The sequence below is a fragment of the Eufriesea mexicana genome, unplaced genomic scaffold (assembly GCF_001483705.2).
Source record: "Eufriesea mexicana isolate 0111107269 unplaced genomic scaffold, ASM148370v2 scaffold2977, whole genome shotgun sequence".
NCBI lineage: Eukaryota > Metazoa > Arthropoda > Insecta > Hymenoptera > Apidae > Eufriesea > Eufriesea mexicana.
The window spans coordinates 388,328-410,242 of NW_016911052.1; the positions used below are offsets into that span (position 1 = coordinate 388,328).

General features: G+C 34.5%; 1 protein-coding gene across 3 annotated transcripts in view; it reads right to left on the bottom strand.

Annotated features, from left to right (window-relative positions):
• LOC108550823 (uncharacterized) overlaps nt 1-21,915 on the bottom strand; it is a 35,735-nt gene that overhangs the window by 9,128 nt on the left and 4,692 nt on the right. For 2 of the 3 annotated variants that reach the window (XR_001890446.1, XR_001890445.1), the window contains exons 2-4: nt 17,318-17,525; nt 15,621-15,769; nt 5,283-5,510 (exon numbers count right to left, since the gene is read on the bottom strand). Coding sequence is in view for 1 of the 3 variants with exons in the window: in XM_017904696.1 (XP_017760185.1) it covers nt 5,346-5,510; nt 15,621-15,769; nt 17,318-17,408 (405 nt within the window). In the remaining 2 variants the exon portion in view is untranslated. Of the gene's footprint in view, nt 1-4,907; nt 5,511-15,620; nt 15,770-17,317; nt 17,526-21,915 lie in introns of those variants that run through there. The other variant, XM_017904696.1, reaches the window with a different exon arrangement.

A 21,915-nucleotide genomic window follows, 5' to 3' on the forward strand; every position in this document is an offset into this window, starting at 1 on the left:
TACACTGGGTAAAGTGATATTATTTATCCAAATGAGATGTATTCTAATACTCATTGCTATTTCCATTCTCTTTGGATGTGAGTAATGTTTTATTTCTATATTTTTTTCTCAGAGAAATTTAACAAAAATATTAAAAATAATATTTTTATAATTCTGATATTCCTGTTCTTTTTGAGTGTGAATAAATAATTGTCATTCATAGAAACATTACTATAGTTTACTCATTCCACTTAACCTCACTTATAGCAACATATGCTAATATAGTAGACAGGTTAAGTTATTGCTCTTTTTATTTCACGTTGAATGATGAATACTGATCGTGTCTACGCCAATGCTTCTGCATGCTATCTCATTTATTATTAATATATTTTGTTCGATTTTCTTGTCAGCTGATCCTAACTGATAGCATTCCTAGATGTGATAATACAAATCTTTAAAATTGTGTTGACAGAGAAGATGGACATGTTATAACATGGTCGATTAGACTCATATACTTTTCCCTAACCTCTTTCTCATCAATGGATAGTACAAATATCGTATATTATAGGGGCGGGGGGCGGGGGCACCGTTTGTGTTCGTGTCGAGTTCCCAGTGCTCCCCCAGCGCGGCGAGAATGGCCACCCTAGGGGTTTTAGTGGGTAAAAATTCCCCTAGGGAAGAGACGAGGCATTTTTCAAAGATTTCCACCATGTAAGAAAAAAAGAAAGATATAGTATATTATAATTGAGTCCGCTGTAACTCTCACGTCACTTAAAATTCTATGTGTATAGACAGTGGTGTATATATTAGATTTAATTGAGCACGTGCCTATATACAATCGATATAGCATCTCGTTCGATAAAAGATGTCTCAGCATATCTATTGGTTAGATACATCGAATACAGAAATACAGTTAACGATAATAAATTCTCTATGCTCCGTCGAATAGACAAATATCTTTTTGCTTCGAATAACTCTGTGTTCCACAATTGTGTATCTATACAGTATGTGCATTAATGAACATCTTTGTACACGTAGAAAATACATATTATTCTTGATTATGGTGGTTCCGACAATGCCGTTTTGTTACTGTGCCAGTACAGATAACTAGCTTTGGCATTATCTGCTTGGATTTATATCTGATAGATCAAAGATTTCGATATTTTACTGGATTGTATACAAATAGAGGCTATCTTTTGTCTGCTTTCCACGAGACTGGGGAGAAATTTTGATATTTTAGCAACGAACTTCATTTAACCTTTTGAGGCTTCTTAAGTTTGAAATTTGACCAATATTTTCACTGTATAAACATCTTGGGACAGCTAAAGATAGTAAATGTATTTTTAATTACATATAATTCATCCAAGAAATATTGTTGTTGATATTTAACGTAACTTAACAACTAGTTCTGTCAATATATATAGCACATAAACAGTTTTCCGTAATTTTTAGAAAATATTTTAGAACGCAAATTAATTAAAATAAATAAATCAATGTGAAATAATTTGAAGTACAGAAATAGAAAGTAAATGAATGTTTTTCCCTACTTTCAATTTTCCAAATACACCAACGCAAAGCTTTCATTGCATCTATCAAAAACTAACCTCAAATGTACATTAAATAGGTGAAGAAAATTTGCGAACAACAATATTAACAATAAATTATCAAGAAAACTATTGTACTTCAAGTTTACTGTGTTTGAAGAAATTTTGTTTAGTAAGTAATGAACTTTCATTTAGTTCCAATCTAAAGTGTTTGCATAACTTCACACGTCTCCTTTAAACGAAACGTCAAAGCGTGGTTTTCCTAACCTCAAAGTGTTAAACTCAATCTTTCGATCAATTTTCGCTCGTCGTTTTAACGCTTATAATATCACCTACATTTTTCCCTTGAATTTCACCACTAGATTTACAAGTTTATTATTATCATTCTAAACTCTTGTTTCAAGTCACTTCTCACGCACCTTTTTTCCAAAATATAGCTGTCGAAAACTCATAGGCCGTCGTATAAGAATGGATGGATTTAATCAGAATTAATTAACACTGGAACCACCGACTGCTGACATGCCTTTATATGTGATATAATTAACGAAGTGGGATGATGAAAATAAATAAGTACATATAATTTTAATGTCGATAGAAAGTAACATTATTTTTGCCGAAAACTATTACTCATTTTCAGTCATTAGAATTACGAAAAGTTTGAAACGAGGCATTTTAACTCGTTTGGTAATTCTAGTGTTAAGTGATCCTAGTTTCGCAGCCTTGGTGACTAAACGTATTTTCCTCTTGAACAATTTGCTCGTGTCGAGTGGCATTTGCAACGAGTACTCGCATGCTTGCTATTGAATTATGGGAAATGAGAATACGAAAGACATCTTGAAAGGTGTGGCACAATTTTGGCTCGACTATCTGCGACGTGTTTTTAGAACATCCTTTATTTTCGTTAAAAAGAAAATAATGGTTTTTGAATTACTGACAGAAATTTAAATTTGTTACGAACATTTTTATTTTAACCAGTAGCTTATAAATATCAATAGAAAAATTTTGTAAACTTTCAGCCATAATATCGACGATAGAAGTAATTGAAATTAACAGTCCTCACCTTTAACTTAATTGCTAAGTATCTGAGAATTTTCAACTATATGTTTAACCTAATAACCAAATCGAGTCATCTTCTAACCGTAAACTTTCAATAATTTTTTATAGGAAATCATAGAAGATTTTAAATTTAATTAAGAAATAAATGCCTTGAGAATAGAGAACCCCTGCTTCAGAAGAACTCGTTTAATTGGGTGATACGAATAGTTCAGTAATATTGCAGGAGACATTTGCAGCATTCCTACAATACGATCGAAGCAATAAAAGAATCGATTGATTTCTTCATATATTTTAACGAAATATAATTAAATATAGAAATATAAATTAAAAATCAAATTATAACTCTGCAGTTTAATACAAAATCGTTACCGATTCGTGTAACCAATTTAATTATCTTTAAATCAAGAGTCGCTTTTAGGTTAGGAAATTGAAACACGAAATGAGGTTAGAAAAATGAAATGATTAAATAAAAATAGGTTAGGAGTATTTACAACTATCATTGTAGAAGGATCTCACGAGCATATCAGAGAATAAAACGTTTCATTTACTTAGTAGGATTAACTCGTTACTACGCAACCTGCGTAACCCAGTCGAGCCTGCCTTTGTTGTTGGTTTATCTTCGCAACGAATTGGAAACTCACACGTCTTTTTCAGTTCGTAGATAGAACGGAATGCAAGGTTCTACGAAAAGGTGAGGTTAGTTAGACTGTTAAAAAGATTCTTCCATATCAAACATTTAATTTAATAACAGTAAATATACAGTGAATAAAGCAAGTATCGACACACATCTATATTTTTTCACGACTTCAAACAATTTTAAATTGATTATTACCGACATTTCGAAGACCGCATGCTAAAAAGACGAAGTACAATTTTTTCAAAACAATTTCTTATAAATATATATAAATAGAAAAAATAAATTCCAAGTGCTTATCAATTCCACTTAAATTCTCGGATGTTTCTTTCATTTTACTTTACAGCCTTACTATCGGATAACTACCTTACAAAAAGGACCTTTTTAACAACCTAAACTGCCCTTAAAAAATCCCTTGTGAAACCGGCTATGTTCGTCAAACAAAATTCCAAAAGGACTTTTCCAAAAAGCTATATCCACTGAGCCGTGGCTCGTGGCTGACGAGCTTGAAAAGAGGTGAGGCGCTGAAGCGTCAAGTCGATATTCGACCAAGCCCTCGACCTTTCCATCCGATAATCCCGATCGAAATTCGAACGAACCACTCAACGGAACAATCGGTGATCCCTATAGAACCTCTTTGAGAGTTCTTCATCAACGAATTATCATCTTTTCTTCGCGTTCCTCTATCACGATCTTTGTAATCGCAAATGAAAAAATAAAAGTCTCTGAAACGTGGCGACGCTGTCGCCCTCTAGGAGTTCCTTATCTTCGTGCTCAAAATGGCGGTATGCACGACCGCTCACCAGCTATAATGACGCGGATACATCATTGCCATAGATATTTCATGGAAAAAAGCTATTTCTCTTGGCAACGATGCTTCGTAGCCCCGATTGAAGTTGCTGATTTGATCCCTCTGATATCGTTGTCTGAAGAGCATTTTCCCTTGATCTTAATTGATTTCTTGGTATACTCTTATCGTTGTGAGAACTAAATTCGCTGTGTAACATTTACGAGAACTGTTGTTTAATAGAAAGTAGTGTTGGAGTATATAATCTTTTTTGGTTATGTTCCATGGTTGTCGTCTTTGCTGTTTTCTCGTTTAAATTTATGCAATTATCCTGATTTGTGTTTTTGTAATTTAAATAAATAAGACTTGATTTTTTTCTTTAACTTTTATAATTATATTAACCCCTTGCCTTGTATCGTGTATGTTTTTAAATGTAGATTACGATCAACGGTTGAAGTGAAAAACACAAGCTACATTTACGCGATAAAGTTTCATTTTAATCTTAATTTTACGTTTCGAGATTAAAGATCTCTTTCACTTTATCGTTTCTCGTTCGTGACAACACTGAAGCAATGAATAAGAGTATGGCTATTAAGAAAGTCATGAAGCAAGAGGTTAAGAAGTCGTACTGTGAAAACATAACCTAATAGTTCTCTTTCACGTCACCTCGCGAATTATTTGCCTGGTATAGAAATAACTGTGGCAATTATTCCGTTTATTATTTTACAATCGTTTCTTTATCATTTGATTCATTAAATTCGCATGATTTATTCGTTTATTACATGTCGAATTTTCGTAAAGAAAAATATTACCAATTTCCCACATTTCCACTCTCCATACAAATCAACGATAACGAATTAAAACATTCCATCCATAAAAATCATGAAAAGCAGGAAATACGCATACAATTACATTTTCCTGCATACACGTATTTCCTGATTATAATATTACAAACCTCGAATAATATTGAAAAAATAGAACCTTTCACAAAGACATTAAGCAAATAAATGGCAAATTACGATTTTTCCCTGATTTATCATCATATTCCATCCATTATCACACGATATTATCACGAGTCAAATCCACTTTCGACATACTCTACCCCACCTTTTGAGTTATTAATTCCTACATCAACCGATAATAGGGGAAAAACGAAGCGAAGAAAAATAAATTTTAAAAACACGCACAGGAATTCTCATCGTATAATCGGAGCACGTTGTTTCTCGAGGTATAATCAGCAGGCACAAACGCAATCGTTCATCGCTAGCACGCTACATCGTACCTTCGTCGTCGATGTTCTGAATGGCTGAATCTCAACGACGCCCTCTGGAGCCTCGTTATAGAACTAGAGCGCTCTCAGCAGCGCCGTCAGACCTATCAGCCAGAATATCCCTTGTTCTTGAACCCTGGAGGAACCAGAGGCAATGATCAGATCAGGTCCAGTCCAATCCGTGTCATCCAGGCACTCGAATTCGCAGCATCGCTCGCCGACGCGAAACTTCTTGCATTTCTGTGGGCAAAGGATCGATCAGTCGCACCGGTTAATCGTCATCCGACCGCTTGAAAATTCAGGCCACGGATAGGAATAGAATAAAGGCGTGGAAAAATGCAGTGTATGCAGCGTAATGGCAGGCAATAGAAAACTAGGATAGGATCGAATGAATGAACGAGACGTTGAGGACAACTGACGGATTTTTCTCTTGTTCAGAGTTGCATGTTTGCGAATGAATCGCTTCTAAGAGGTTAGGTGAGGACAGCTGAAGAGTTTGGAGATGATTGTTGATAGAACGTTTTAGATATGTGGATAACGAGCTGATTGAGTTGCATTGTGTCATCCATTATGAATTTGAACGTGTAATATGTATAGTTAATTACATTTTATATTTCTATATAGTATTACTGCAAAACATGTTTTACATTGGACATAAAGGAATATCATTAAGTTTATATAACTATGTAAATAAGTACTTATTTTATTTCAAGAAATGATCAAAATAATTTAAAGAAATTGAAAAAACAATATAAATAACCATAATACCTCTTTTCAAAATGAATGTAGACAAATTGCTCAGTCTCTGTGAATTATTCTGACAGAGTTTGACATATTATTGTGTACACTACTTGGGAAAGTTCACGTTGGAAAATTTTAACTTGGAACGTAATGAAAACAAACAATGATTTATTTCCAACCATGAATTTCATGTAATTCATCGTTTTATATTTACTATAAAAAATAATTTCTAGAAGAAGTAGAAGAACTGAATTTTTGTGAAATAATTTCGTTTTAATCGATTCTAATTTCTCCTAAAATTTCGCTAAATTCCTATCCAGAGAGTTAAAACCGCACTTTAAATTTTCACTTTTTCAGGAGTTAACATTGTCCTAGTAGATTTCATCACGTATACGGTATATCCACGGAAACTGCGCTCTTGCAGATGAAGTTTTGCGTCAGTAGCGCTCGATTCGCGTCACAACCTTTAAATCTGCCGCATCCCAGCCAGTAGCGGGAAATTCTGGCCAAAGCATATTTTATTGTTACGATCTAACTAGGTCTTTATTCGTTTTCTTTTTTTTCTGCCCCAATTCCGGCGTTGTTTTTTCAAGGTTAGCATCGAGGAACTGTGGTCGAGTTTATTGCAACAATAAGCATACGTTTCGAGAACAATTTCGCGTTACAACGTGGAGTACAATAAAGTTCGAAGGTTATATCGATTTGGTAAATTTTATAGGTTAAGGTTACATTGGAAAGGATTGTATTATACTTTCGTACATTATTATACATTACAGGGACGACGAATCCTTCTGCGAGAAAAAGTTCATTGTGACTACGATTATATTTGGCAGAAACGTTGACCAATCGCGTCTTTCTTCGTCATCTCTCGCGTCATTTAGCCACACCCTCTTAGCACATTGTTCCCAATGTGAAATATAAATGTCGGTCGCATGTCTAATATATGTATGTGCATTTTGACTCGTCCATCGAGGCTGCTGGAACCGGGACACACATGATTGTTTGCCAAAAATATGCACTTATTTATCTATTTACGAACGAAATTTATTATCTTTGATCAAACTAGAATGTATGTATGTAACCCCTATGAGTACACTGCAATTAGATGTGAATTCTTGAAAGTGCATATGGATATGTAACTACAGTTAAGTATACAGTACGGTCATGTATAAGTAACTAAGCTTAATTGAATAATTGTCTATATATATTTAATCCTTGGTCCCAAAAGTGAGGTTATCGTAGTTCAATTACCAATACAAATTAGGGACAACAAACCACCCTAATTCATTGGCTAATACGTTGTACACTACTAGAATACCTAGAAAATTAAGAAAGAAATATCCCTAGGACTAACTGATATAAGCTCAGACATAAGAAAACTTTTATTCTGTAAAAATGCTAATCCAAAGGCATTAGCATCCCCATGGCATGACCATCCACACAATCAGAACGTCTTATCGAATGTCCGCAGGACAAATTGCAAGAGTCAGAGTTGAAAAAAAAAAAAAATTAACCTCAATGCTGGTATGTACTCCTATTTCTAATGTTCCCTTTAATCAGATAATTAACGATATTTTTAAAAATGATATTCGCATTTCTGAAACTAGCAAACGTGTCGTTTGTATTGCAAACTTTGTCTCCGATCACGCAATTAAATGTCCTTGATACTCTCTTCCGTTTTTAATAATCACCTCTTAACTCTCTTCATGCTTTCCAGTTATCAAGAATTCGCTATATTGCACAACAAAACACTACGTTCTACATATTCTATTTTCGTTACGAAACTGGTACGAACAAAGTAAGAACGAAATCGTTTGAGGTTAGGTTATCGTGCAGATATCGCGGCTTCTGTGTCGAAAGGCACGCAACTGCCGGTCCCGTCGTTTCTTGTAAACGAGAGAAGGATATTGTAATCGGACGGGATTAACATAAAACTCGTCACATGTCGACCAGCTGGCCTGAATATTGAGCAATCGAGGATCCAGCTACGTATTTAAACGAAAAATTAACGATTCCAATTTCGGAAGGTATTTAGCAATGTGTTGCTCGAATAAGTGTACGTAAGTACAAACGCAGATTGAAATCTGAAGGTAGATACAAATTACCACAAGTGGACAAAGTTATGTCCCTAAAATAGTAAAAAGAATAAAAAATTTTAAAAATTTAAATTAAATTTTTAAAATTAAAATTTTTAATGATTGAAAATGAATAAAAATAAATTTTTTGCAAAATGAAATAATTTCTAGGCGTAGCTTATGCGTTTCTCCGCAAGTAATAATATTCTAAGAATTTAAATACATATTTTATTACATATCAATTAATAAACCAATAAAACGGTTTTTTTAAAAACAATGTTATTTGTTAGGTATCAAGAAGCCACACAAATTTTTGTACTAATTTATAATATTTTATCTCGATATTGATTCTTACTTGCACTAAAATTTGATTACAAAATTGAAGCTAATTGAGGTGTGTAATAAAATATTTCAGTAGTGCGTACTATAGAGCACGATTTACATATAGACCACACTATAGAACGGTACGGACACCCTCGACCCAGGTGGTCTTATTCGTTTCCTGTCAACTATTTACGAGAGTTATTGAAACTTATACTCGAAGTAACGATTGAAAATCCGATGCCAATTTCTGTTAAATACCATCGAGAATTATTTACGAGTAAACAACGCAAACTTTTTGCAACACGAAACGAACGAGCGAACAGTGTATTTACAGTACGCCATTAGCAAAGAAAATGTGGTTATGTGTGATATCGATTTTACACGTTCGCCATGTAAACATAGGAATTGCGGCTTAAAATTGAATTTGCGGTCAGTGCTACTGTTACGGTTTTCTCTGAAAAATATAAAGTGCCGTGAAAATTCTTGGAAAAAGTGGACACATAACCTCCATATTGGAAATATGTAAGACTGATTCGAATCTTTCACGTCCTATTCTTTGAATTGGGTATTACGTAAAATGATTTTGACCTTTTCAGGGAAAAACGAAGTATGATAGGATTACGAGCAGGAGAAATCGTCTGATTTGGAATAGATTGAAAATGTGAAATTAAATATTGTTTGTCGCGGGATTTTCAATTTCGCTTCGTGTAGAATTGATTTTTGAAGAACCATCAAGTACGCGTGCACTTGACTTACATGCGAGGAATAAATGACCGTTTGTTTTTGAATGCGTGTATTGTTTCAAAAAATTGTTGATTTAAATTTCAAGATATTTTTCATTTAGTTTTAAATTATTTCATTCGATTTAAAGAAATTATTAAGTTAAATTGTTTTTATTTTTAGTTTTTAGAGAAATATTGATTCAAATTTAAGTAACAAATTTTTAATTAAGGAAATTGTTGAAGGTGTAATTAAATAAAGAGATATGGGATTAATGCCAGGTACTAATGTGCAATTTTTTGATTAGGTATGATTGTAGGTATGATCTTATTTTTTAAAAGTTAATTAATGATAACGAGGGTAAGGAAATAAAGGAAATAAAATAAAATTTATTTAGCTATGATATTTCTTTAAATTCTGTTATTAGAAATACGTAGTTTTAATATTTGCAAATCGGAAATAGAGTACAAATACTAATTAACGAACCTAGTCAAGTGAGTACACACTTCAAAACTGTGCTTCAAAATCGATGTTCTCCAAAACAATGCTTCGTACCCGGTATCCAATTTATTTTCGCACGAAGAGTCAGACCATTCACTGTCATCCCCCCATTACTACCGTAACCTATATAATTAAAATAAACCTCGTATTTCGATTGGGAAATCACGTATTTTAATGAAGCTTGTTATCCTTCCTGTTTATGATTTTCAATTTAAAAATGAGAGAGTGTTTGCCTTGTTAACTGAAATAAAATGTCTCACGGATCAATACAGTGATATTCAAGAATTCTAGAATCAGAGGGAGGTGAGTCATCATTCTATTTTGTTATAACCGATGACCATTAATTATTATATCGACAAAGATGAATCATCGTATAACCAAAATGAAAAACATTCTGTTTCTCCAAGTATATTCAAACATGGTCTCATTTGATTGTTTATTTATTAAATTTTGTGTCAAATGAATATGTCAAAATTAAATATATTATACTGTAAATTTTAGGAAAGCTGATGAGTTCATAACAAATTCCAAAATTACCCATTTAAAGTTGTTGAAATCAAATGAACAAATATAAATGGAAGAAATATATAATGTATACTTTCAGATCATCAACCATATCCTGTGGAATCACTTTGTATATTCTATTTGATTCTACGTGAAAAAATAAATCGAAAAGGAAGAATAAGTTTTTGTCATTCGAAGCTTCGTTGTCGAGAAAATCGACTTTGAATATGCACTGAGCGTACTGCACCCGCCTTAGCCATAGTCAAGTGCACGTGCACTCAGCGAATATTCAAAGTCAATTTTCTCGACAACGAAGCTTCGAATGAAAAAAATTTATTCTTTATTTTCGATTTGTTTTTACACGTAGAATCACCCCCTTCCAAATTGTATCATCGATACCGATGTATCGATGGTCTATCCACCTAACCCATAGTTAAGTGCACGCGTACTAGGTGAATATTCGAAGTCGCTTTTCTCGGCAATAAAGAAATTTTCTCTTCGAGTGCAGAAATTTTATTATTCTAAAACGGAAGAAAAGATTTATTTTGTATAAAATATATCTTCACTGACGGAAGCTCGGGAAATACAACAGTCGTAAAAGTAGTCCCACAAGGAGAAAAATCTGATTAGGAGCTCGGCGATGTCACATTAAGTGAAAATTCAATAAAGCGATTACTAACTGTATTACCAGCGGCAATCGTGTTACGGTAATTCGTAAATAAGTTAGCCTTGTATTTACGGAAATGTCGCGAGCAACGCCACCACTCTTCATTACGTCAGATCCTTTAATTGGTTCTCGAGGAAAGTCTTTTGCCACAACAGCTGTCCATCGTTCCATCGAATAAATTCGAGATTTCCATAAATTTCTCTGGTTTTGCGAAATTACAGATAAATAGTCGTAACGAATATAATTCCAAATCTACAACTGAAGTCTCGTTTACTTTTAACTTATAAGCGTTTCAATTGTTTTTGAGGTTATGTCAAACTGTACACAAAAATTACCTTTTGTTCCAAAAATCGTATAGTGGAAAATTGTTCTTTGAACGAAATAGGATTAATGTAATTATTATTCTCATTTTAGATAGCCCGAATTTTTAAATAGGGATCTTTTTCATTTCATAACTTATTACGAAATTAATTTCTAAATGATAGAAATATATGGTATATTCTAAAGCATGTAATATTCTGTATATAAACAATAAGTTTCAATAATTTAAATAATCGAGTGGTAATCTGACGAAAATTAGCAATATTTTGAATATTTTAAGAAATTATTATAATTTGTCAATTTACCATATTCTATTTTAGAAAGCAATATGGTTCACTACGAAACTCTATAAGATCTGAGACATCCAATTTAATGGCACGAAAGTACTCGAAGGAAGAAAATTGAAATGCAAAGTGTACGTGTGAATGAAACTTTTTAGATGAAAAGTTTGATGGCGAGATTACGTGTATCGATTTCGGGAAAAACGCGAGCTTACATTCACGGAAATTTTCATGAGTTACTTTCGCTAAAACGTATTAATATAACGATATCTAAAATATAAGAGTACGAAATATATATCGTTATTAATAATCGTTACGCATAACAATAAATTCTTAATTTATTATTCAATATTATAAATATCAACAAATTACTATGTAACTTAGATATATAAATAGAAACGGAAACACCCGAGAAAAATTGAAGATAATTGGTTCCCAAACACGAAGGCATTTGCAAGTGTCAGTTTTCTGGGAATCACAGTCGATTTCTACAACGAATGCTATCCTGCCACGATTAATAAAAATTTCAACCAAATTACTATGTAACTTTTTACCATACAGTGTCGAATTATACAGGTGGTAGCATTATTCTGGGACTAACAGAAACGGAAGCACCCGAGACAAATCGGAAATAATCGATTCCCAAACATGCACGAAGGCATCGCAAGTGCCAGTTTTCTGGGAACCGAATCGATTTCTATAACGAATGTTACCTCGTCGTGACTAATAAAAATTTCGCAGAAAAATGACGAAAAGGTAGCGGAAGTGCGATGGCCTAGATCGAGCAATCGTTACACCACTAATATTCATTATTCGTTTCGTTCGTTCCCTGTCGCGAAACAGACGTCGAGATAACTGACGGAACGGGCGTATAAATCTTGCATCGCTCGGGCTGACCTTTTCCCTCGGAAAAATATGCATTATCCCTGAATCGCGCGTCGCTAATTACGAACTTTTACCTTTTGAACGTGTTGCTATCTCCTGAGAGAAAACTAAACCGAAGAGATGCATGCAGTGTAAGTACATTTCGTTCCGCTAGGTAAGTGTTACGAACATACGTAATCTGTTTCATCAACGATTGGAATATCGATTACCGATCGACAATTATCGAGTCAAGAAAAATTAAACTTTAATGTTCTCTGATTAAACACTGATTGCTTTATTAACGAAGTTGGCAAAGTTTATCGGCTTGAATCGAACACTGACACTTGTATGGCTTCGAGTTTTATGTAACGCATTCAATTTTGATTTCTGAGTTGAAAAAAGAAAGAAAAGATTACTGAAAACTATTTGCACTGCTGATTTTCAACTTAAAATTCTTGAAAATTATGTAACTTGCATAATACAACTGTTAATTAATATTTGGAACATATATCAACGATATCTGTGCTTAGTACTGTATACAATTTTGTTCATTTTCATTATTTTTCATTGTCACCAATTTTATAAATCCTTCCAGCAATTATGTAGAAAATATAAAAAATTAATTTTCTTTTGTTTCGATAAATGTATTAATTTAGTCGTGAATTTTTTTATTCTAGAAAGTGGTGGGGATAGTCTCTCGACGAGTAGAAAAGTAACTTATTAACAGGGAACATAAGAATTTTTTAAAAATAAGAATGCTATATAAAATTCGCATCTTTTTTCGTTTTCTTGACTGTGAACTAAATAAAGGGAAAAAAGTTTCTGTACCAATTACTTACGTAATTCATCAACGACAAGCATTCATTATCGCGTATACACAAACAGAAACTTGACTGGTTTAAAAATTCAAAGGAGAAAACTCTCGAGCTTACTATCGAAAACAGATTCAGCCCGACCCTTTAATTTGTCATTTAATTGAATTACCTAGCAATGTCACGAACCGTGGATTTCAGAATTCTACATTCAAAGGCAAGACGTTCTCCCTCTTTCAGTTCCAATCTCGAGTAATTGACCTGTTAATTCAGCCACATCTTCTCATTTTTGTCCCAGATTCGGGACACTCCGTTGCACTAAATTCACACTGGGCAACACGAACATTTTAGTGATCCTATGCATCGGAACGAATAAAAATAATAACTCAGATTGCCATGCATTCGGAATAAAAAAATAAAAAAGTAAAAAAGCCAAACAAAAATGAAAAAGATAAAAAATTTCCCAGAAATCTAAGATTACCGAAAAATTAATTAATTTAAAGGGAATTAATTGTTAATTTCAAAAAAAATTCTACGAGAAATTAAATTAATCAAGACAACGATAAAAAGGTATACCTTTTTACCTAATTTCCATTTTTATCGTATATTTGCTCTTTCCATATTTAGGTGACGTGAGTTCAAATGGAAGCCTGCACGATAAAACGAGATCGTTTCAATCGTTGCAAGCGTTATAGTTTACAATGTGGCACTATAATGCAAGAGCAACCGAGAAAAGGGAGCAGAATGGAAGGAAAGGGAGAGAAAAGTGCATTTCATCTGGGGCTTGCCAGCGAATTCATCGAGTATGGCTTCCGAAGCTAGTTGGCCCGCGAGGACAATAGAGATCAAGTCAGAGGTTGTACGATATTCCCTGGATTAATGTAATAACATTCAGAACCGAGTGCACTTGTAAGTCGAGGTAAGCGAAGTTGTCATCACCCTCTCGAACAGAATATTTATGAGTATTTATCCTAGCAAGAATACTCTTGAGAAGAACAGAGATAAAACATCAGTCTGGTTTACCTTGGCCCAGGCCCAGTGGTTTATTTGACTGATTTATAAGTCGTTAATGATGTTGCAAATGTTTAACGTTCTAGGTCAATTAAACGTGATTTTGATATGGATTAATTATTCGTTATTCGCGTAATCTTTATATTATCCAGTATTTCGAATTTAAAAATAGTTTGTCCATCTCGTTATTTAAATGAATAGTTCGAATGCTAAAATAATCTAAATTATTTGTATAATATGTTAATTTTCAAACAGTTTATTATAAATCCAATAAAGTCTATCTAAATTAATTATTGAATGTAAAAATAAACATATAAATGTGATTTTAAGGTAAACGTTTGCCTTTGTGAAAAGTGTACTTAAATATTTTATAAATATTATTTAAATTTCTTTTTTAACAAGAAATCAATAAAAACAAATTAACAAATATCGAAAGATGTTTTTAAACAGAAGACTGCTCTAATTTTGATAAGTTTGTTAAATTTGAGCGAAATAATTTACTCCGGAGTGTAAAATATTTCATATAAAAATTACGAAGATTAAAATATACGAGTAGGTACGAATAATAAATGGTTAACCTAGTTTCGAAGCATGTATACTGATCTTCGTAACAGGTTCCACACTCCAATTATTATAAAGTATTCTATCAAGTAGTCTTTTTGCGCGAGCGAAATTACTTTCATACGTGCAAATGAATAACTGGTTCAATATGGAAATGTTTCTTTTTATAGAAATCACAACATAATTCTTCCGCGAATATTTTGTAAGCCATTTCAAAACGAGGAAGGTTAATAATCTAAACTTTGAACATTTCCATTGCATTTAGGAACATGAAAAAATTCTCACCTGTAAAATCTCATACGACATACTAAAAAATGATACTCATAGCCTCTGCTTATTTTATACGAGATAATTCTATAACTATCGTTTACCGTTTTATTTACCTAATTTCTTGTTTATAAAAGTACGATATGATCAATATTCTCTTGAATTTCATTCAAACACTGATTACCAGAAGATGTCGCAAATTTCACGCAAGATTTGAATTTAACGCAATTTGTGCGATAAAGTGTTGTCAACGAAAAGAAAAGACAGTATGACAGCTGACAGCTCACGGTTATTAAAAATAGCGCTATATGAAAAAACGACGCGTCTTTATTGGAGCAATATTTTAAAAATAACTAAAGTTTTTTGTTTCCTATCAAAATTACTTCTTGCGTGAATTTTGAAACACCCTTTATATATAAATATACTACTCGAATATTTTATTTTTTTTTTTAGGAGCAAGTGATTCAAGCTGGTCGAATTACGTCAACAATATAATCAGTAATCGATATTCTCTTAAATTTCATTAAAACGCTGATTACTATATATACATTACTCGCTTATTTTTTTTTCAGTAGTGATCCAAGATAATAGAGTTAGCTCAGGTACCAAATATGTATGTACGGCTATGAGGGTGTTAACAGTGCACTTTAGTCACATGATACGTATATTAAGCGATCGTCTTTGAATAGACATGTACTCACGTAGGGTGGCGTGCAGAAGATCGATCGACACCACATTGGCTCCGAATGATAGCAGACGCAGAGACTGCAAACCGCAGGACCCGGTACATAGAGGAGACCATGCCGAACGATCGTCCCCTGGAAGTCCGTGCAGTTCTCCTCCAAGGCGGCTGAAAACCATTCTCGTTTGAATACCTTCGGTACTCGATGATCGCACGCGCAGCTGCGTTAGTCGCGTAATTGCACGAGCCACTGCGTGCCGGCGATTTTTGTTCACCGAATCCGCATTGCAGTTGCCACGGTACACTCTAATCGGATATCGATGCGATTAAAACGTCGTTAGACGAAGAAGTTGTTTAACCTCTTAACCGAGGACAAAATTTTCACGTGGGTAATATATGGTATAAAATACCAAAGAATTCTCACTGTACTATCCTTTTATGATACAGTGGAGAGACAAAGGAAGTCGAAAGATTGGAAAGGGGGACCATTTTTGGTATTGCCTGGAAATGAAAAGTACCATCAGGACTTTTTAAGAGCCCCTTCCAAAGAACACAAAATTACTTTGCTGCGAAACGATGGGAAAGTTATCAAACATGAATCGAAATATGTGAAAATGAGATGTTAAATACAGGGTATCTAGCAATGGTGGCACAACCGAGCAGGAACTGATTCTACATGAAAAAACAGATCGAAAAAGAAGAATAAAAGTTTTTCATTCGAAGCTTCGTTGTCGAGAAAATCGACTTTGAATATTTACGAGAACGCGTGCACTTTAACTTAAGATGGATGGACCCATCGGTATACCAGCGTACGCAGTGAATGTTCAAAGTCGATTTTCTCGGCAACGAAGCTGCGAATGAAAAAATTTTATTCTTCATTTTCGATTTGTTTTTCCGCGTAGAATCATCCCCTTATACTACCGTTGCTGGGACACTATGTATATGAAAGAAATTGATTTATAACAGTTGTCAGTGTCGTAGTATACAATCGGGAGTGACACTATATGCACTAGGATATAGGTACTAACTCTTGACAAAAAGAATATCTAACATTTAAAAATCGACCAATGTTCATACGTGAACATACGAGTTTACGAAATATTTTATAGCATATTTAACGGAGTAAACAGTGAAACTGAAGAGAAAATTCAATGGGAGATATACTCGACCCACGTTGCAGGATACAAGTTATAAATGGTTTCCGCCATTCAAGCGTGTTTGAATTTGTGAACAATTGATCGAACAATTGATGCGAGAATTATTAATTCCTGTCTCCACCTAGAAACGATTTGCGTTGGAACGAGGTCGAATCGTTTCGATTCCGCGCACGATTATCAAATAATTACAACGGGCATCAATTACTCGACTGGATTTTATTGTTTCAATGAAACATCGATGGCGTTTGATAATTGGACGCAAAGTCGGTTGATCGAATTAATCAATTCGTCAAAGTAATTAATTATTTCGGTTAACAAGAGTTGCATTCGATGTTTGCGTCAGAGAAGTGTCCACGTATCGTAAGTTCCTCGAGACTCGGACCTTACTTTCTAAGCACCTTGTATATACAACCGAGTTGTGATTTTAAAACGGTGTAATTAAAATTTAATCTTTTTATTTATAACGCAGAAAATTTCCTTGCTATTATTTCCTGATTTATCGAATATTTGAAAAGGAATCGTAGATGACCGACCTTATGGTACTTGAATATCGACTTACCAGTCCTCGAGGGAAGCAGAATGAGAAGAACAGCGAGTAAACAGGATGTCCACGCTAGTATCCTCGAGTAAAGGCTTGAATTTCTGTTCATGGTCCTTGATTGTTGGACGCAGAAAATCGAAGGATGATATCCCCCACGAAGAATATATGGAAACCAGCTATTGAAGCAACCACTGGGCGCGTACTGCAGCAGCCAGACACACGTTATCTGCGACAGAAATCAGAGCACACTCGTTTTCACGTAATTGGATCAATTTTGCGTAGGACTATAATGATTGATCCTAACGCGGGATAATTGCCGTACTCGCGCTCTTAGTTGGCTGTGTGATTGCATGTAAATGACGAAAATTAGCGCTAGCCTTTATTTTTCTTCGCCGACGTGATGCAATGCTCCCTTCCTTTTTAAAAATTTAAATTTCGAAAATTTGCAGCTTCCGAAGCATTCACCATGATATCGGGTAGAATCGTGAAATATAAAACATTTCAATAAATTGAAAAGGGAAAAATAGAAAAATTGTGATTTATAAATTTATATCTGCATGTTGCACGAAGTGGATTAACTCTGTATCGCGTTTACACTTTTAATTAATAAATAGAGAATTAAAGTTCAATATTCTGTTACGATATTGGAATATTACATGATTTTTAAGCAGGGCTTTAAAAAGTATAAATTATAGATATAAATTATACTGTTCAATTTTGAATTCAATTTTAAAAGATTGAATAATATTCTATCCTCTTAACAGTGGAATTATAATATAAAATTTCGTTTCATTTATTGCAACAATTTTCTCCATCATTGGTAAATACAAAGTGGAGAAACTTTCTTCTTAACGTTATTACTGCAAGTCCCACTTAAACCACTCTCCCTTTTCCATTGGAATAAATCATCCCCCAGTAGAATCTTACACTTGTTAATCTCCGATGATGAACAGCTCGTTTTATCTACCTCGAGAACTTTATCTATCCCGATATTAGTTGCTCGAGTTTAACAATTGTTCAAGTCCGCTTTAAAATTCGCGAAAGATATTAAACGATATTTCTCTTAAGTTACTTGAAAACTAATTTTATTATTTACAGTGATCGGTCATTTATCCGTCTTTGTCAATTATTCATCCGTCCTAATGCCTAATCATTTATCCGTATATAAATGTATGATGCCGAAAACAGGTTTTATTTTGTCTTCAGTTTACAGAAATAATGTATATGTGTTTCTGCTTTTATCGAAGGAATATCGGGTCTGCGCGGACGGTTTGAGACACAAGAAAGCAGACAGAAGAAAATAAACAGAATAAAACGCGCACTAACCTTGAAAACTAATTTAACGCAAGAAAATAACATCACAATTGACGTAACTATAACACACGAAAAACACGCTATTATTCGTCTCTATTCGACACCGAACTCACCCCCGTATCGATCACAGTCTATTTACACGAGGATTCTTCGAGGCTTCTTCACTCAGGACTCCCCCCTTTTTTTAAACAGGGTTCCGTTTTTATGCCCCCCGCAAATGACGTGCTTCCAACAATCGCCAATTGGCTGATATGATTCAGCCGATTAGCGATTTACTCCTATAGAAATTGCGTCGATTTTTGGATTCGCGATTCACCCCCGTGAGAATCATGCCACCTTGCCGATTCGTAATTTGCTCCCCGCGACCATTACGATTCCGTTGACCTGCGTTTCACCTTTTCCTTCTAAAAATATCCTTCGTAACAGTGTCGGTCGATGTTCGGTTTGCTTTTCTGAAAAGAGATCGCGAATCAGCGAATGCATGGCCGATGACACGACATCGGGATGACACAGGTATGGCACCCTAAATAAATTACTTTAGTTCCCTAACCTCTAAATTACGTTTGCGATCGCGATCGATTAGTCCACGTTAGAACGTATTGAATAATAAAAAGCTAATGCCACTTGTTCAACTTTTATCGTAATGCGGTCATCTCGTTCTAAAAATAATAAAGAGGGATAATGTTGGACATTCAACTCGTACTTGAGCTTTCTTTAGGTACATGCAGTGCAGTGAGTGTCGTTTACTAAGTAATTGTAACGTTTAATGGAGCATCGTAGACTGTACCTAATCACGAAGTATTCCAGGAGTCGCAAGCTGAGCTGAGCTATCCGCTTTTCGAAGAATTTTTGAATTAAGAACGTAAGAAACTATTAAGAAAGAAATTATCGAATTCTTCGGTACTCGTTGAATATTCACAACGAAAGTTCCGTCATAACCTAAACTCAGAAAGTCTACTTGTAATTTTGCTCCATGCTCTATATTCAAGATACTTCAAAATAATAGTAAACCAAGACTTAAAATAAAATTGGATGGTATAGCATCGTATAAATCTTAGTTTCAGTGCGGAATAATTCAGCTAAATACGACAAGTGATAATTCTATCTTTGGTAATTAATAACCTGCATTGACACGTCTCGGTAAAAGGCCGGAGAAAAATCTGAGAATGCACTTAAAAGAGCCGGGTCAGCTGTTATTCCAACATCGTTATATTTCAAGTGGAAATAGCCTTTGACAATCAGTATTTTCCTTCTCCTTCAGTCTCTTGTTTAATTCAACAAAATCAAACGAATGTTTTTAACACTTGCCCCTGGCAAAGCTTTCGAAAACGACTCGTTGCGCTGCAATTTCAAGCGACAACGAGCACCGCGTGTCCCGCCGTGGCAACGTACGCCTCGCCAGCTTTTTAAAAGCGCTTTTCTCCTCCTCCTTTCTCCTCTCCCAACCTCCTTTTTCTTTTTTCTTAACGAGGAAAACCGTTCTCGCAAGGGCGAGAGTACGGAAATGACGCACTGGCAATTCTATATCGCGGCGACACGAGCAATTTCAGAGAATCAAACTTGTTACCGAGCTTTCACTTCCTCCCTGCTTTTTCTTTCCGCCTTTCTTCTTACTTTTCGACCGCGTTGCTTTTCCCGGTGTACACACCCTGCCAAAAGCGGGTTCAAATTGCGAAACATGTTTTCAATCGGTTGCGAGGTTAGCTTCTGTGACCTGCGACTCGTGTTTGCGAGAGGAATCGAATTTTCGGAATGTATGCCGGGTTGCAGCTTTCTCCGACAGCTTTCTAAATGATTCATCTGGTATGACGTATCTCTGCCGAAAAATTCAAGTGTCTCGTTAATGCAAGTCGTTATAAAAATTCGAAATTGAACTAAATAGATTGTTCTTGGTAGAAAGATCGAGGTTATAGCTCGTTCTGTTATATTTCTTATACTGTCATTGACAATATAAATTATGTTGCATCCCAAGCACCAATTCTCACGTTCAAAGTTTCGCGGGATCGTAAGGTCCATTACGAGGATGCGACAATGTTGCAGGGATGTGCTATACTCTAAACTGATCCTCTTGCGACTACGGATCTGAGCGCCAATGTGCTACTGTGCGTTCGAGGAAAGAAGGTCTATATCCTCACGACTGGCTGACTCCTATGATCACAGGCAATGACCGCTATCAGCCAAAGACGGTGACCGATGACCCTCGCTTAACTTGAGACGTTGGTCCTAGGCCCGCAACAAATTATATTCCCCCATCTTTGATATCAATATTAATACGAATTCAAAGTTAATTTAAATAATGCTTACAAATACAAGTGATAGAAAAAGATTGTTAATTGAATATTATTTTAAATCAAAAGCTACGAGGAGTATGTCAATTTTGTATACGAGAGTAATGGCGATTGCACGATAATTATAAATTATTACAACACACCAAGAATGATAAGAGCGTTTATTGAAATTCAATTTATTCGACGTTCCAGATTCAGAAACATAATGCCATTATGCGACTTGAAGTGGCAGCTGTTACGATATCATTTACATAACTGGATTAATCTTGCAGTTCCGCGAAAATTGCGTTATACTTGCCATCAAAGAGCACCGATATGTTGGAACAAAAGGATAATTCGACTGAAACTCGAAATTTCAGAGTACCTCGTTTAATCTTCAAATTCGAACGTGGTCAATAAATTTCCACCCTTTCTCCAATCAAATTCCATAGCAGCCATAATCGCGGTGCTCGATCATGGGTTTTTTTGTCAGAAGCCGCGTATTTTTCCTATCGATCAAACGATATATATATAGATCTGCACGGTGTCATTGCGTCAGCGAAGTGAAAAGTTTATTCTACAAAGAAAGCTAAACAGTCAAAGAACTTATTTTTTCATTTTCTAATACCAAGAATAAAAGTTCTGATTATATCACGGTTAACCTTAACCTCGAAAAACGTGCCGGACGCTCAAAGCAGTTCCTTTTATTCGCACCTTTTCCTATATTTATTAATAAATTTCAAACCAAGTGCAAAAGAAGATGGAAATATTGTCAATCGTCTCTTAATTCAATTCTTTGAAGAATGTGAGAAAGACAAAAATTAAGAAGGATATAGGAATTTAATTTAACCTAAAGAACGTGATATTTCTATACGGGAAGCGTCAATTTTCTTCTGATGACGAATGCAAAAATTTATCGAGAAATAGATTAAGTATATAGAGATTTGAAGATATTATGTAGATTTTAACCCTTTTATTCCTCATATTGCTATATTGTATTTGAAATCATTCAATTTTTTTTACCGATGATGGTCA